Source organism: Plecotus auritus, assembly GCF_963455305.1.
Source record: "Plecotus auritus genome assembly, chromosome: 1".
NCBI lineage: Eukaryota > Metazoa > Chordata > Mammalia > Chiroptera > Vespertilionidae > Plecotus > Plecotus auritus.
The window spans coordinates 82526235-82543978 of NC_137770.1; the positions used below are offsets into that span (position 1 = coordinate 82526235).

Genomic DNA, 17744 nt, shown 5'->3' on the forward strand with positions numbered 1-17744 from the left:
CAGCCCTAAATCCTTTTTGGAATGAGGTCAGATTTAAAAAAACAAAAGCATAAGCAAAGCAATACCCCAAATGTCTCCCAACTTCCTGTGGTGCAGTGGTAACTGGGGGCAGAACCCTCTATGGCATGAATGTATCTCAAGGAGTACCTCTTCCAATATCTTTGATAGAATTTTCTAGGAGAGTATCTACTTATGTTTGAGATCAATCAGAAATGACACATGAAATATGAGCAGCTTGGATACATGCATATATTTAATAATGAAGCAATTCACCACCAACAACAAAAAATTAGAAAAATTCATGAGACTCAGTGCTGTGGAATAGTATGGGATAGCAAGGCAAAAAGATACAGCAACTGACCCGGAAAGCTGAATGAAGAGGGAAGCAAAGACAAATTTGGCTAGGATAGTATTATATGCTCTTCAAAAGGAGAATAAAAAAAGAAAAAGAAAAAAAGAAAAGGAGAAGGGCTGCAGATATACCCATTTATTTGACTGCTTAGAAGCAGGCAACCTTACTGTACGCTGCATGGAAGGGAAGCAAAGAGCTAAGAAGGGAAAGAGAGGAGAGGGAGAAGAGCACTATAGATTCCAGGGTAAGCAGATGGAAGAGATTGGGATAGAGTTACAAAGAGAAGACTCTAAGGCCTTTTGTTCCCTCTGAACTCTAAAACAGACCTGTTCTGAGTCTTTAAGTATGTCAGTTAGATTCAATGATCACATAAATAGCACTAGGCACTGCGAAGGAATGGTGGAGGGAGTGCTTCACAAAGTACAGGGATAACGTGGTCCCTGCTCTCAAGGAGCTTACATCCTATGTGGAGAGACAGATTCCACACACAAAACAACTATAAAACATATTTACAAAGCAACATAAATACAAATAAATATACATATGAATAAACAACATATGAAAGCTAAGGGGTACTGTGTCAATAATTGCTTAGAATCCCTAGGTCAGTCAAAGAAGACTTTCTGAAGGAAAGTTTTGGACTTTGAGTATAATGTTAGCAGAGAGTAGGGCATGTGCAAAGGCATAGAAGTGGAAGTAAATATGTCATGTCCAGTAAGTAAGCAGAATAGCTTGATTAGAGTAAAAAGTCTCAATAGGTCTCATTAAGAAGATTGATGAAATAGTAGGGGTCTATTTGGTGAGAGATACTGCAATGTCAGGTCTGGTCCCTAAAAGAAACTAACAGGGAAAAAGATGTTTTCTTTAGGTAATAAGTGGCCACAGGTCCAGGAGCAATCCCACTGCTCTCAAAAGTTTTGTAGTTACTCTAAGACTAGTAATAAGATAGTAGAGAAGTATTCAGCATTCTTCAGCAGTTCAAGAACTCTTGCAGCCTTCTACAAGAACTCTTATGAAGTGACAGGTGGAAAAACAATGACATTCAAAGACTGAGGATCTATCATCCAAAGGCTAGCCAGATCCCAGTAATCTCAAGTGCTCAAGAAGAATGTCCCAGACCCATGTTACTGATTCCTGGTGGGGAGCAGATTATGTATACTTCTAAAATAATTTATTTTTTAATTGCCATGACAATCAACTTTGATATTAACATTTTAGAAATAAAAATAGGGTATAAGAAGAGCCCTAATCTATAAGGAATGCTCACGTCCCTGAAGAAGGGACAGGTCAGTAAGGACTCAATTTTCCCCCGTCTTTAGGTGGAAAGGCAAAACATCACACCTTGAAAGGAGGCTTTTCTCAGCCAAAGTTAATAAGACCTCTGTAAGCCTATTGATCTGAAGCTGTTCCAGGAAGGAAAAAAAACAAGAGTCCAGGCCAGACATTCAGCAGCAGCCAGAGTTAGACTCTATGTCACCAGAGTTCCGCTGGGAGGCGATGGGTGCCACTGATGTTGAAATACACTGTTGAGGACCGATCTTGATGCCATTTGCCTGCAAAAGAAAAGAAGCAGTAGTGCCCACCTCAAGTGCTCGAGTAAACAGGAGGAAGGAAGGGGATAAAAGGAGAAATCATTAATTACTCTTTCTAGAAGCAGATATGACCTTGGCAAGTAACCATGTGCCCTAACCAGACTGTTGTAGAACAATCTGTGACAGTGAAGAAGAGACGACCAGCTGTGTTATAAATATTAGATGACTAGATGTGGCTAGCTATAGATGACTAGAAATGGCTTTTGTGTTCCTTTTTAAGACAACTGTTATACTTAAGATTCACAGCTATGTGCAGAATCAGGATGTGATTAGGAAAGAGTAGGAGCAGCAAAAGAGTAGAAGTAGTATATAAGCATATAATTCTTTTATGTTTTGCCCCCAAACTTGCTTTATATAATGGCTCTGCTGAGCAATTAAGTATTACACCTCTCTCAAGCACCAAAATAGTAAAGAAATGAGGTTGAGAAGAAAACCTCTCATACTGTATAAGCTTTTTAGATCACCAACTAATAAAATCACTTGAAGCATTCTAGGTCTCAGATTTGAGAAAACAACAACAAAAAACAAACAAAAACAGAAAATAATGACAGGTTTCCGTGCACCTACATAAAAAACAACAAGTATGAATTGGCATAGCTTCAACTAGCATAATGTTAGTGGATGCTTACATTCTAGGGAGCTTACTGTAGCATTTAAGACAAAGCAAATTTAATTGTCAGCCCCACCCTTTCTCACCTCATTGTGGACATCAAATAAACCCTGCTGGATCTTCCTATATATTTCTTTGGCTGTGTTAATGAAGGCCTAAAGGAGACATAAATTATATTATTAGGCTCCAGTTTAGGTAGAGAAATAAGGAAAAGAGAATACAAATAGTATTCCTATTTGAATTTCTAAAGTGAATTAGAGCCCTAGCAGTTTGGCTCAGTGGATAGAGCATCAGCCTGTGGACTGAAGAGTCCTGGGTTCAATTCCAGTCAAGGGCATGTAACTCAGTTGTAGGCTCCCAGCCCTGGTCAGGGGCATGCGGAAGGCAACCAATCGGTGTTTCTCTCTCTCCCTCTCCCTTCCACTCTCTCTAAAAATCAATGGAAAAAAATATCCTCAGGTGAGGATTAAAAAATAAATAAATAAAGTGGATTAGGAACCATTAGAAGAACAGAGTAAAAATGTATAAGGTCCCCCACAGTCCCTGTAAAAGCCATTGTGAGTAGTTTTAAAAAAGAAAAAAGGAATTATATGGTATTTTGGTACTGATCCAAGATGTTCCTAGGTTGGCAAACAGGCTCTCTTCTTAATTGATACAGTCAACACCAGGCTGAGGAATGATTACAGCACAACCCATGAGACTCTCCAGCTAAAGTAATTTACAAGTAACAGTGCTGTCTAATCCAAGCTTACAATTAATGTTACCCAAAGCAAAAATAAAACCTTAGAAATCAAGGTAAAGAAATGGGGTGATTCCCTTAAAGGAGACATGTGGTCACTTTGACCACATAACATTCTTTACCCATGTCTCTGAATAAAAGGACAAAGATATGATGTAATCTCTGAAAAGCTTTCCCTACTTTTTTCCAAATAGTACCTCTTCAACATTGCAGGCTGTTTTGGCTGAAGTTTCCATGAATATAAGTCCATGCTCCCGAGCAAAGGCCTCCCCTTCTTCTTTCTTCACATCCCTGCGGGACTCTAAGTCACTACAAGAGATTAATTGGGGAGAAAACGAAAATAAGATCCAAATGAAAGAAACTCTCGTTCTAAAAGAATTCCATAACTGTTCCAACTGTCAGTTAATCCATAAGGAATATAGATCCTACGTGATATTTATAGGGTTACTGATTTCTGTGGTGTCTTGGAAAATATGCTTCAGATCCATGATGGCTGCTGCATGGTTGAGGATAATATCTTACTCTATTACAGAGAATAGGGTTTATAAATGGTTAGACAAGCTCATAGTTGCTAAAGGCTTATGCCCTGTGCTTTTTTCAAATGAGATCCACTGGAAGCAACGGAAAGATGAATGGGAAATTCCAGTTGTCAGAAAGGAGAAAAGTCATAGATGTCCCATCCCATCTTAATGAGTGTCTCCCTCCTTTACTGGAAGCAGTTCACAAGAAGAGAGGAAGCCAGGAATAAGAAAGAACACAGGTGCCTTAACTCTCAACTCTCACTAGTCTCATTATTAACATGTACAATAGCAGCTTGCCATCAGGTAAATGAAGGATTCAGAAAAAGTTATATAATTGGGTAATATGGGGCAGGGGAATAGAGCAAAAGACTTAGAAAGGGAATGAAGAGTCACATGGAAAAACTTTAGGAAAGACAGAATAAAAGACTGTAAAATAAGGTAAGGATAGACTTTTTTTACTTTTCAAAGAAATTTTCATTTGGGAGGCTTTTAGTATTTCAATCATGAAAAAAAAAAAATCAAGGAGTAAGTCCATTAAAGAACAACAAATCTTCAAAATGTATATTTATTGTTCATCAGCTGTATACTGACCAGGTAAGAACTACCCATCTAAATGTCAACATTCCGAAGCTGTTGTTCTAGTCCAGATGCTCCTCTAAGCTCCAGACCTGTTTGTCCATTTGCCTGTTCTTCATTTCCACTCTGATGTGTAAAAGGAACTTGAAACTTACATCAAAATGGAACTTGATATTTTCCTCCCAACCTGCTTCTGCTGCAGGCTTCCACATTTCAGTAAATGGCACAAGGCAAAACCAAAATACCTTTATTAACACCTTTCCCTCCTTCACTCCAAATACCCTATCCATTCCACAGTGAAGTGCTTCCAAAACGTACCTTAAAATTCTTTTCTCTTTCTCTCCATCATCATCACCCTATTCCAAGCCACCATTTTCTCTCACCCAGAGTACTGCAACTGGGATCCCACTTCAACCCTTGCTCCCCTCCAGAGAAATCTTTTAAAATCTTATCAAGTCATTTCTCTGCTTAAATGCTTCCCATTGTGTTTTTAATAAAATCAAAACTCCTTACTAAGGCTTGTAAATGCCACTAGATCTGGTCCCTGAACCTCATCTGATACCATTCCCCCTTGATTCAGTCCAACCATACCAGGTTTCTTTCAATACCATAATTTGCACAGCTTCTTCTAGTTGAGGCTTTCACACACTTTGTTTTCCCTCTCTAATATCTGGGGGAGATAGGGGGTGTTGTTTTTAGTTTGTGAAAATGTTCTTATTGGTCTCAGAGAAAGGAAGGGAGAGGGAGAGAGAGATACAAAAAACAATGAAAAACATCTATCAGCTGCCTCCTGCAGCTTGCGACTCCAGACAGGATCCTCCTACTAGGGGTCAAGTCTGTAACCTGAGCATGTGCCCTGATGGGGAATCAAACTGTGACCTCCTGGTTCATGGATCAATGCTCAACCACTAAGCAACACCGTCTGGGCTTGAGTTGTGTTTTTTTTTTAAAATCCTCAACCAAGGGTATGTTTGTGGTGTGTGTGTGTTTTTTTAATTGACTAGAGAGAGAGGAAGGGGGGGGGGGAGAGAAAGAGAGAAAGAGAGAAAGAGAGAGAGATGTGTGAGAGAGAAACATAGATTGCTTGCATCCTGTACAAGCCCAGGGGATTGAACCTGAAACCCAGGTATTGAATCTGCAATCTTTTTGTGTATGGGATGATGATCCAACTCTTACCCATCCTTCATATTCCAACTTAAATATTACTCTTAATAAAAATAATATTTAGCTTGTTACTCTTTCATAGCAGTCCTTTTTTCCCTTTATTGCATTTGTCATAATTTGTAATTAGACACAGATAATTTATATTTAATATCTGTGTCCCCTCTAAACTCCGTAGGAGCATGAGTTTTGTGTTGTTTTTATTCCCCTTGTACATCCAAGGTCTGGCACAGTGTTTAGGACATAGTAGGTTTTCCATAAAACTGAATGACCCAATAAATGAGTACAATTAGTCTGTGGCCAATTCTCAAATGGTGCAACCTCGGGACTACTACAAACTCAGAAGGGTGCCAAAGGACACTTCAAATGTTTGTGGGAAACACAGCAACATTCAATATAAGAACACTATGTGAATAACAAGCTAAAGATAGCTCACAGAGTCAACATTAGATCAGAATAGATGCCGTTTAATATCTTCATCTCTTTTTTTTTTTTTTAAATATACTTTATTGATTTTTTACAGAGAGGAAGGAAGAGGGATAGTCAGAAACATCGATGAGAGAGAAACATCGATCAGCTGCCTCTTACACACCTCCTAATGGGGATGTGCCCGCAACCAAGTTACATGCCCTTGACCGGAATCGAACCTGGGACCTTTCAGTCCGCAGGCTGACGCTCTATCCACTGAGCCAAACCGGTTTTGGCTATCTTCATCTCTTTGTAAAAAGTTTTTGACAGCTGCTGTGATAAAAAGCAAGTACTGTGCAAAAATCAATTTGGAACAAGGAGTGAGAGTGACAGTGTCAATCTTGATTCCAAGGTTTGAGAAGCTAGGCAGTGCCCAACAAGGCCATACAGGTCATTAATAAGTAATTATGGTTATTTAAAAATGGTTTTCTTTTAATTTATGTTTTTTATTTCATTTTTTTTTTTTTTTTCTTTCCCAGCTTGCGACTCCAGACAGGATCCAAAGAGGAGTTTTACCATCTCTTCTCTGGGTTTTATCAAGATTTACTTTTTACCCTTCTGTGTTAGCATCTTAAGGCACTGCATATGTTTTCCATTTCTCAGTTAAGTTGTTATAACAAAAATACTTGTTATGTTGTTTAGATCTAACCATTTAATAACAAAACTGCTAGGTATTTCTTTTGGTTTATGGGTGTCATAGAAAATTTACTGAGAATAACAAGTGTTGGGGAAGATGCGAAGAAACTCAAACCCTTATACACTGCTGGTAGAAATGTCAGCCATTGGTATAGCCATTATGGAAAACAGTATGGCAGTACCTCAAAAAATTAAATGCAGAATTACCATGAGATCAGCAATTCCACTCTGGGTATACACCCAAAATAATAAAAACCAGGGACCCAAACAGATATTTGTAAACCCATGTTGACTGTAGCATTATTTACAAAAGCCAAAAGGTATAAGCAACCCAAGTATCTATCAATGGATGAATAGATAAACCAAATGTGGTAAATACATTCAATGGAATACTATTCAGCCTTAAAAAAAGAAAGGAGGGGTGGTGGAGGTGGAAGAGGGCATAGAGGGGATAAATGGTGATGGAAAAAGTAAAATAAATTTTAAAATAAGTAAATAAATAAACTTTTTTTTTTTTAAAGAAAGGAAATATAGATGCATCTATAACAGAGGACAAATATGCTAAATGAAATAAACCACAGTCAGCCCTGGTTGAGTAGCTCAGTTGAATGGAGCATCGTCCCGATACACCAAGGTTGGGGGTTTGATCCCCGATCAGGGCACATACAAGAAACAACAAATGAATGTATAAATGGATAGACCAACAAATCAATGTTTTTCTCTCTCTCTCTCCTCCCCTTCCCCTCTCTCTAAAAACCAATAAAAATAAATAAGCCACAGTCACAAAAGGACAAACACTGTAGGATTCAATTCCGCTTATATTAGATGCCCAGAGCAGTCAAACTCATAGAGACAGAAAGTAGAATGGTATTTGCTGGAGCTAATGGGATAAAGAATGTGGAGTTAGTGTTTTATGGGAACAGAGTTTCAGTTTGAGAAGATAAAAAAGTTTGGAGATGCATGGTAGTGATGGTTATAGAACAACATGGACATACTTAATGCCACAGAACTGTACACTTAAAAATGATTAAAACTGTAAATTTTATGTTATATATATTTTACCACAATAATTTTTTTCACTGAAATACTAAGAGCACCAGAAACTAAAAAAGTTTGGGGACCAAGTGATTCAGTGCCCATAGAGTACCCAGATGACTGTTGGTATTTATTATTTATTCAAATAAAAACTTACCTTTTATTCCCAATCAGCATGATAACCATGTTGGAACTAGAGTGTTGCCGGGCATCCTCTAACCATGAGGTCAGGTGGTTGAAGGTTTCACGCCTACAATAGAAAAGTTTAGAAAGTGGATCTGAATGCCAAAGAAATTCCAAATGTATGGGAAAAGGAGAAAAGATACATGTGTAAAGAAAAACATTAAGATGCCATTCTTCTTTAGCATTCCAATTTTGAGAACAAAGAGAAGAGTCTCCCTCCCACCCACCAGATCTGACTCACCTTGTAATGTCGTACACCAGCAGTGCGCCAGCTGCTCCCCTGTAGTAGGAACGGGTGATAGAACGGAAGGATTCTTGCCCAGCCTTTCCCACCAACATGCCAACAAAAAACATCCCAACAAAACAAGGTTATTGCCAGAGAACTGACTTGATCACATGCTTAATAGTTTAAAAAATTTCTATAAGAAAAGGGAATTAGTGAAAGGAAACATGACTGCCCAGGGAGAAACCCAGGTGGGAAACCAATATTTTTCAAAGGTAATGCAATTGATATTTCGAATGGGTCAATTATTCCTGTGAGACCACCTATCAAATTGTTGACTAACATCCCTGGTTTCTAGGCACTAAATGCCAGTTACACCCTACAGTCAATGTGACAACCAAAGACATTTACCAATCAATATCCACTAGAATAACTAGAAATAGGACTAGAAACTCAGTACATGTACTGTCAATCCAAACATGATACTGAACACATTACATTAACCTTTCTTTTCCGTTTCTATTCCTTTACCTATAAAAAGAAAAATTACCTTAGAATGACAATACCCTGTCTAATGAAAGTTTCATTTCAATGAATCAATACAGAAAATTAGTCAGACACAAAGCACGTGAACAGGGAAAGAAGAGAAGCCCAGGGCCCAGAACAGAGTTTTCCTTAAAAAAACCACAAAAAAAAAAAAAAAATTCAACTGTTCACACTCTAATTTCCAGTTAGAGTCAAGATACTAAGTTGTGTTTTTTTTAATTTCTTTATTGATTAAGGTATTACATATGTGTCCTTATTCCCCCATTACCCCCCACTTCCCATTCATGCCCCCACCCCACAAGATACTAAGTTTTATTTATAACTGAGCAATTTATTAATGCCTCCACATAATGGGTACTTTTGTTTTCCTGATGGGATTTCCCCCCCTCCTTACAGGAAACAAAAGCATTAAATAATAGTATGAATAAAATGATAATTGAATCTATAATATTAGTAAAGTTTTCACATTCTTGAAATCAATTAATCTCATATTCCTACATGAAGATTGGGTGCCCTGGCAAGATAGCTCAGTTGGTCAGAGCGTCATCTCGATACACCAAGGTTGAGGGTTCCATCCCTGGTCAGGGTACATACAAGAGTCCAAACAATGAATGCATAAATAAGTGGAACAACAAATCGATGTCTCTCTCTCTCTCTCAAATCAATCAATAATTTTTTAAAAAATATATTTTGATTTTTTTACAGAGAGGAAGAGAGAGGGATAGTTTTAAAAATATATTTTATTGATTTTTTTTACAGAGAGGAAGAGAGAGGGATAGAGTACCTCTCATCATTGATGTTTCTATCTCTGAAATCAATAAAAATATGTTTAAATAAATAAATAAAATAACTTTACTTCTTTGTCTCAGCCCAGTTCATGAATCAAAGTTTGTGAGCCAATAAGCTAGAAAGAGTGACTGATTCAAGTTGGGCTGGTCTGCATCAGTCTGAGGTACCTTGCCCATCCCAAGTGAAAAATATGAAGCAGCAAAGACTAAGATGGAGGTCTGATAAAGAGAATTAAGTTTTCTAATTTCTTCCAAGTGGAAGCATCATATTGTAGTTTCAAGATAGATACTTGGAAGTATAAATTCCTACAAAGTCAGATACGCTCATTTCCTAAGAATCAACGTGCATTCCAAAATAAAATACAAATTAATTTGGGATTATTTAATTAGTATTTCACTAGGTGTACCAGTTAATGCGAAGTTTTTCAATAGATGGAGTTATACATATGTTGATATATATGTGATTTGATATGTATGCTATTTTATTGTACTGACAGCAAGCTTCAAAACTTACAGGTCAAATTTGGTGAAGTATTAACATCATAGATATTTTACACTTAAAAATGTCGAATTTCATGCCAAAAAGAGAGCATTTGAGGGAAGATTTAATTCATTACTTTATTTTGAAGGAAAAGTTATTGTATACTTCGGGAAGCTTATGGTGAACATGCTCCATCTCAAGATACTTGTGAACGCTGGTTTAAACGCTTTATAAGTGATAATTTTGTTGTGAAAGACAAAGAACGTCCAGATCAACCGAAAAAGTTTGAAGACCAACAATTACAAGCATTATTGGATGAAGATGTGAGTCAAACTCAAAAACAACTTGCAGAAAGATTAAATGTTGCTTAGCAAACAATTTCTGATCATTTACAAGCAATAGGAAGGAAAATGGGTGCCACATCAATTGAACGAAAGACAAATGGAAAACTGAAAAGTCATCAGTAAAATGTTGTTTCAACGGCATGAAAGAAAGGCTTTTTTGCAACAAATTGTGACTGGCAATGAAGAGTGGATTTATTTTGAGAATCCCAAACATACAAAATCATGGGCTGATCCAGGTCAACCATCAACACTGAATGCAAGACCAAATCACTTCGGAAAGAAAACAAGGCTCTGCATTTGGTGGGATCAGGAAGGTGTGGTGTATTATGAGCTTCCTTGACCCATTAATACTGATCGCTACTGAAAACAAATAATCAATTTGAACCACGCTTTGATGGTGAAATGGCCAGAATGTGCCAGAAGACACAACAAAGTAATTTTGCTTCGTGATGACACACTTCATCACACACTTCAAAACCAGTTAAAGACACGTTAAAAGATCTTGCCTGGGAAATATTAACCCACTCGCTATATTCACCAGACCTTTCTCCTTCAGATTACCACTTGTTCTGATCGATGGCACACGCACTTTCTGAGCAGCACTTGAAAACATACAAATGAGTGGAAAATTGGGTCTCTGAATGGTTTGCCTCAAAACAAGAAAAGTTCTATTGGGATGGTATCCACACATTACCTGAAAGATGGGGAAATGTGTAGCTAGTGATGGACATTACTTTGAATAAAGCACTTTTGATGTTTCTCTTGAAATTATCGCATTTTCTTTGATTACAAAAGCCACCATTATTAACCGGTACACCTAGTATATTAGTTATAGTACAATGCCTCTTCAGTTAGCATGGTTATTTGGGCAAATATAGATACAGAATAAAGAAAGAAAAAAAGTAATATGGCCCTAGTTGGTTTGGCTCAGTGGATAGAGCATTGGCCTGAGGACTGAAGGGTCCTAGGTTCAATTCGGGTCAAGGGCACATGCCCAGGTTGTGGGCTCATCCCCAATAGGGAGCGTACAGGAGGCAGCCAATCAATGATTCTCTCTCATCATTGATGTTTCTCTCTCTCTCCCCCTCTCCCTCCCTCTATGAAATCAATAAAAATAAATTTAAAAAAAGTAATATGACTCTCTAAATCCTTATCAGTAACCCGAACAGTGACAACAAAACACTTTGGATAACTTCATCTCTTTAAAAATACCAGTACCAGTATGGCTCAGTTGGTTGGAGCATCGTCCCATCAATCAAAAGGTCGTGGGCTCGATTCCCAGTCAGGGCACCAACAGGTTGTGGGTTTGGTTCCGTCAGGACACATACAGGAAACAACCAGTCTATGTTTCTCTCTCTCTCTCTCTCTCTCTCTCTCTCTCTCTCTCTCTCTCTCTCTCAAATCAATAAACATATCCTTGAGTGAGGATTTAAAAAAAAAAAAGAAGTAGGCCAGCTGCATCACAAGGGAGTATCAGGCCATGTGGTTCTTAAGGATCCTGTCAATAGAGCAGTGGCTTTCAACTTTCTTATCTTATGATCCACCATGTGTCATATTACCACTTAAGGAAAAAGAGAAAAGCAAGCAAGTCAATGCTCAGACACTCTTGTAACCATGACCATACCACTAAAGGGCAGATATTGGGTCTTCTGGCATCAAAAGATCAAGTTTTAGAAATGGCAGAGGTTCCAGTTAAAAAGGCAGAATCTAGCTAATACCAGTCCTGACACCTACAGGCTTTCACTCTTGGTCACCTCCTCAGAATTTGTCCTGTGGCTTCTTTAGGGTGCCAAATCTATCTTTGTGGGAAATACAAAAACCAGTGGATAAAAGGGGAGTTACAATACTTACTTGGATTAAAAGTGAAAAAGCACCCACGGACCCCAACAATAAAAAGAGAAGGGAATAAGTGGCAGCTATCTAAGAAATATATGAACTTAACCTTGACAACAGATATAGAACAATACCTTTCAGGCTTTATTGTGAAAAAAAAGAAAGAAAAAAAAAGGCTAGAGACAAAACTGGTCAAAAGAAGTAAGTTTTTTGTTTTTTTTAAAATATATTTTATTGATTTTTTACAGAGAGGAAGGAAGAGGGATAGATAGTCAGAAACATCGATGAGAGAGAAACATTGATCAGTTGCCTCTTGCACACCTCCTACTGGGGATGTGCCCGCAACCAAGTTACATGCCCTTGACCGGAATCGAACCCGGGACCTTTCAGTCAGCAGGCTGACGCTCTATCCACTGAGCCAAACCGGTTTTGGCAAAAGAAGTAAGTTTTATGATGATAAGTTTTAGAGGTATCTAGCTAAGTGCTAACACTCTTAGGGATGTGAAGTGATTCACGTTCCTATAATTAGGGCAATCCAATATGGTAAGATGAAAAATCTAATCTGAGGGGCAAAAGGTTACTAAAATGTTTATAAATACTGGTCCAACCAACAAATGTACAGGAGAATATCATCGCAGTTAAAAGCACCTGATCAATCAGTGCATCCAAAAATGGTAACAACGTTGGAGACCACCAGAAAAAGGCTCTGGGTACAAAGGGCCTAGAGCCCCAGGTAACCACTTTTAAGACAAAAATCTCTGTGTTGGGGGATGTCATGTGGGGGCAGGGAAAGCGAGGGAAAAAGGAAAAAAACTTGAGAACTGCTTCAGCTTTCAGTTCGGGGAAAATACAGAATCAAATAACATGTAAATAAAAATAGAAAGAGATTTTAGATAAACATTAGAAACTATGTGGTAGTTCCCTTTAACTTAAAATAGAGACTAGAATATTATTTTTCTTAGGGAAAATAAAAGTACAAACCAAATGAGATAATGTATATGAAAGCAATTTACCTGGATAAAATTACACTAAGTCAACTAAATTTTGGCAGGATAACAGTTGTCAAATTTTAAAATATGCATAACCCTTGACCCAGTATTTCCATTTCTGGGCATGTATACCACAGAAATCCTCAAATATCTGAATATAGATGTAGTACATAAGAATAAACAATGAAACTTTGCAATTTTAGTAAAAAATTCAAAACCACCTAAATTTCCATCATGGGCAATGGTTAAATTAATGATGGTATAGACATTCTATGATTCTATGCAGTGGTTATAAGAAATGAGGTAGATCTATATGTATCAACATGGAAAAATCTCCACAACATAGAGATTGTTTAAAAAACAAAAACCCAAGTCACAAAGCAGGTCTACTTTGTCACAATTCTAAAAACAAACAAAAACAAAACCACTACCATATATTTGTTTATGTTTCTATTTCTGTATCTAAATACAGAGGAAAAGTCTGAATCATTAATACTGGTTTACTCTGGCAAAGTAGAAACCAACATTGGGAAGGAGAGAGCTTTATGTGACATTTACTTCTTATTCTGTACCCTTATTATTTTTACTGGAACAAATGTATATATTACTTGGGTGATTTAAAACAAAAAATTAAAAATATGGCGTTCAGAATTTGTAACTGTAACAAAGGGAAGTGAAAGCTTCCCTATCTCTTTGATTTCATTCTTCCCCACCATTAGCCCCACCCACAAAGCCCCTTCCGTGCTCATCGACCTTTAGTGTTATATTTGGATCTTGATTACAAACTAAATTATTTTGTCCTCTCTCACCGTATCCCAGATTTGCAGTTTGATTTGTTTTCCATCAATGTTGACCATACGGGCCCCAAACTCCACACCTGTCAATGAAGACCAAGAGAAAGAATGTGATTCTCATGAACAGCCATATTAAGTGAGAAGTTCCTCTTTTATTCAATACTAGAAGCTTGGTGCACAAAATTCATGCACAGAGGGGGGTTCCTCAGCCTGGCCTGCACCCTCTCCAATCTGGGACCCCTCGGGGGATGTCCGACTGTCGATTTAGGCCCGATCCCTGTGGCCCAATCCCTAAACCGGCAGTCGGACATCCCTCTCACAATCTGGACGACTGGTTCCTAACCACTCACCTGCCTGCCTTCCTGATCACCCCTAACCCCTCTGCCTGCCGACCTGATCGCCCCTACCTTGCCCCCCTGCCTACCTGATTGCCCCTAACCTCTGTGCCTGCCTGCCTGATCGCCCCTAATTGCCTGTGCCTGCCTGCCTGATCACCCCTAACTGCTATCCCCTGCCAGCCTGATCTCGCCCCTAACTGCCCTCCCCTGCAGGCCTGATCTCGCCCCAATATGCTAATGACTTTGCCCTCAGTGCCACTAAGCCCATTATTACAGCCTATTTGCTCCAATTAATTTTGTGTTCCTTGACATTTCATTTCTAAAATTAAAAACTGTTCTCAGTGATAATAACCTCAGAAACGTAACCAAAGAGCAGATATGGGGATAAAACAAAGTAGAAAAGGTGAATAAATTTTTAGCAATATCACTTCATGTTTAAGATTGATTAAGTAATGTTTAATTTTGTAACTTTTTAAAAAAAAACTTCTGAAAATATTTCCTAGCATTTTCTCCAACTCATTCTTAAGTCCTCTATATAAAACAATATTTCTATTTTTGCAATTCCAGAATTTTTTGTTTGACAAAAACGTCTACCTAAGAAATAGGTTCCTTAGAATGATACATTTAAGACCTCCAAAAATTCCCAGAGTTCACTAGAAAATAGCTTTCCTCATAGGAGTATGGAAACTGACAGTCTGAATAAAGGTTTTGGTTTTCCTGGCATCCATCTTCTTTCAAGGTAACATCAAGACAAAACTTAAAAATCAGCCCAGCCAGTGTAGCTCAGTGGTTGAGCGTCAATCTATGAACCAGGAGGTCAGGGCACATGCCTAGGTGGTGGGCTCCATCCCCAGTGGGGGGCTTGCAGGAGGCTCATCAATGATTCTCTCTCATCACAGATGTTTCTATCCCTCTCTCCCTCTCCTTTACCCTCTGAAATAATAATTTAAAAATAATAATAATAATAATTAAAAAAAATAAAGAATAGTGATAGCTACTGAAAAATGTCCCTAATCTCCCCCCCCCCCCCTTTCTGGAAAATAGAAATGGAATTTCAATGGGGAAGGGTAAAAAAAAACAAACACAGAACTTCATCTCCTTTTATGCAACTTTTCCTAGTTAGGCACTCAGAGATGCTTATATTTTGCACATATTTTCTATCCAACTGCCTTGTTTATCTTGGTACAGAAGACTGCATTTATCTTGGTACAGAGGAAAGGAACAGAGCCTGTAATGGACTCTGGGGGAAAACATGATTGATCACATCATTCTTCAGATTTAAAACTTGTCATTTCCTCCTATTACTCAGGGTATTTCAAAACTTGGTCCCTAATTTATTTTCTACCTTTCATTTTTACCACCCTCCACTTCAAACTCTATTCTCCAGCCATATTAAACTTTCAGTTTTCCAAAGGTAGCCAGACAGATCTCCATCATTCTTTTGCACATATTATTATTCCCTCTTGCCCTGATCACTTTTCTCTCATCTCTACAACCCCTTTGCCTAGCTAACTCTTGCTCATTCTTCCATTCTCAGCCTTTCCTGAGAGAGGTGACAGTCTCTCCTCCTCTATTGCAATAGGAATTTACTTGTCACTACACTGTATCTACTCCCAGCTCCACCTCCTACATTGGAAATTGTAAGGTACTTAAGGGCAAAGTTTGCCTTGTTAAGCACTGTATCATTAGCACCTATCATGGTGAGTGTCCACTTAATATTCATTTCCAAAAATATTTTCCTGTTGATGCTATCCTCTTGTAACCACATTAGTTATTTGGCTCTGGGTAAGTCCTTTGGAAGTAGTAGTAGCCTCAGATTTCCATATCCTGGGACTTGGAGGTGGCAATATGGTAAGAATGGGAGTCAGGGTTTCATTCAGAAACTGAATTTGCATGGCAAGAACTCTAGTTTTATACATTTCTTTGTCTGGGGTGAAGTTATGGACATTATGGGGATGGGGATACTAAGGCCCTAGCAGGCCATGCTTTATCACAAATGTGTGGGAGATGCTTATACTTTCCAGGATCACCAGTGCATTTTTTGGAACCCTAACATATTGCTTTCTTTATAAATTACCAGAGGCCTGGAGCATGAAAATTCATGCACTGGAGGGGGGTCCCTCAGCCTCCCCTGCCCCCTCTCACAGTTTGGGAGACCTCAGGGATGGGAGGCAACCCAGGCGATCAGAGGAAGGTGACACCCCCATCACACCTCTGCTGCTGCCACTGCCGGCAGCTCAAGCCTTGGCCAGCCCTGGGCAGCTGGGCAGCCGCCATCCGAGGCTTACCTGTGCCTTGGCTGGCCCTGCTTGCCTGAGCCTCAGTCAGTGGGGGGTGCAGGAGGACCCAAGGCCCCCTGCAGGGCTGAGGGAACTCTGGTGGCAGGGGTGACACCATCTTGTGATGGCATGACAGTCAATTTGCATATTACATCTTTATTATATAGGATTCGTTTCATCTAGCTTTTAATTTTAAGTCTGGGATGGCTCTTCAATTTGCTTCTTCCTCTCCAACACACAAAAAGACTACACATTGGTAATTACTTTACAAAACATACGTGAGGCTACCCATAATTTCTGGCAAAGCGAGTTTGTAAATTATGCTTTCGTGTGATTTTCCATAAACATTCAAATTGCGTTTGGAAAAAAATAAATCCTACAGCAACTAATTCATACCTCACACTCATTTCTAAAGTTACCTTTCAATGATTTACTCCCCATTACACTATTCCCCATTTACAGCATTTAATTGGTCACTCTTCAATTAATATAACTTGGGACTAGTTTAAAAAAAGAGAAAGCGAACTTTTTACTTCCAACCCTGAAGGCAGCTAACTTTCCTCTTTAGCTCATCGGGTCTCACTATCTGCTCTGAGACAGGCATAGGCACTTACCTATGGTGAGGTCGTGCACAGGCTGGAACCGCTTGTCTGTAAACTGCAGGAGGAGACATGACTTCCCCACACCTAAAAGAAGAGGACGCACAACCTAGCCTTCACGTGGCGGGGAGCAGTCCAGAGTCCGGGTGCGGGGACTGGGGAAGGAGACCCCGAGCCCCGCCCCCGCCGCCCCGCCCCCGCCCCCGCCCCCGCCCCCGCCCGCTCTCACCTTAACCGCCCAGCCTACTGAGCCCCGCTCCCACGACCTGATTTGGGAGCTGGGGATCCCCGCCCCAGCAAGGAGGGCAGTCGCCCGCCGGTTACCTGTGTCCCCGATGATTATGTATTTGAAGAGATAAGCATAAGTCATGGTCCTGTTTCCTCTGGATTCCGGGTCCGCCCGACTTCAACAGCCACTTACCTCCGGCCTCTCTAGCCACTCAATCCGCCCATCTCCGGCCCCTCTAGTCCCGATTGCGTCTCTATTGCTCTCCCCAGAAATCCTCTCTGGGTCGGAGTGACGATAGTACTCAGACGCCGCCTCCCGGGACGCCTCTAACACACCTACGTGCCATATTCCTCCAAGCTCCAGGGGGCGGTAGCTAGTCTCTCCGTCCGCTGGGCCTTCCCGGCGGGAGTCGCAACTGCAGGCGCGCC

The 17744-nt window shown here is 39.5% G+C and overlaps 1 protein-coding gene across 1 annotated transcript; it reads right to left on the reverse strand.

The window, feature by feature from the left end:
* Positions 1-230: 230 nt before the first annotated feature.
* On the reverse strand, positions 231-17583 carry RAB2B (RAB2B, member RAS oncogene family). Its single transcript, XM_080686242.1, has 8 exons — positions 17412-17583; positions 17103-17174; positions 13887-13954; positions 8115-8197; positions 7848-7940; positions 3491-3602; positions 2641-2709; positions 231-1905 (listed from the first exon to the last, which is right to left on the reverse strand). Exons 1-8 carry the CDS (start codon positions 17455-17457, stop codon positions 1798-1800), a joined length of 651 nt encoding a protein of 216 aa, XP_080542368.1. The 5' UTR covers positions 17458-17583; the 3' UTR covers positions 231-1797.
* Positions 17584-17744: the final 161 nt, after the last annotated feature.

Bases quoted from the DNA above. Each gene is read 5' to 3' on its own strand.
- RAB2B (XM_080686242.1), bottom strand. From the start codon at position 17,457: ATGACTTATGCTTATCTCTTCAAATACATAATCATCGGGGACACAG. The intron at 3,603-7,847 runs GTAAGTTTTTAT...AATCTCTTGTAG, and splicing joins ATGCTGATTGGGAATAAAAG to TGACTTAGAGTCCCGCAGGG. The intron at 2,710-3,490 runs GTACTATTTGGA...TGTCTCCTTTAG, and splicing joins CAGCCTGCAATGTTGAAGAG to GCCTTCATTAACACAGCCAA.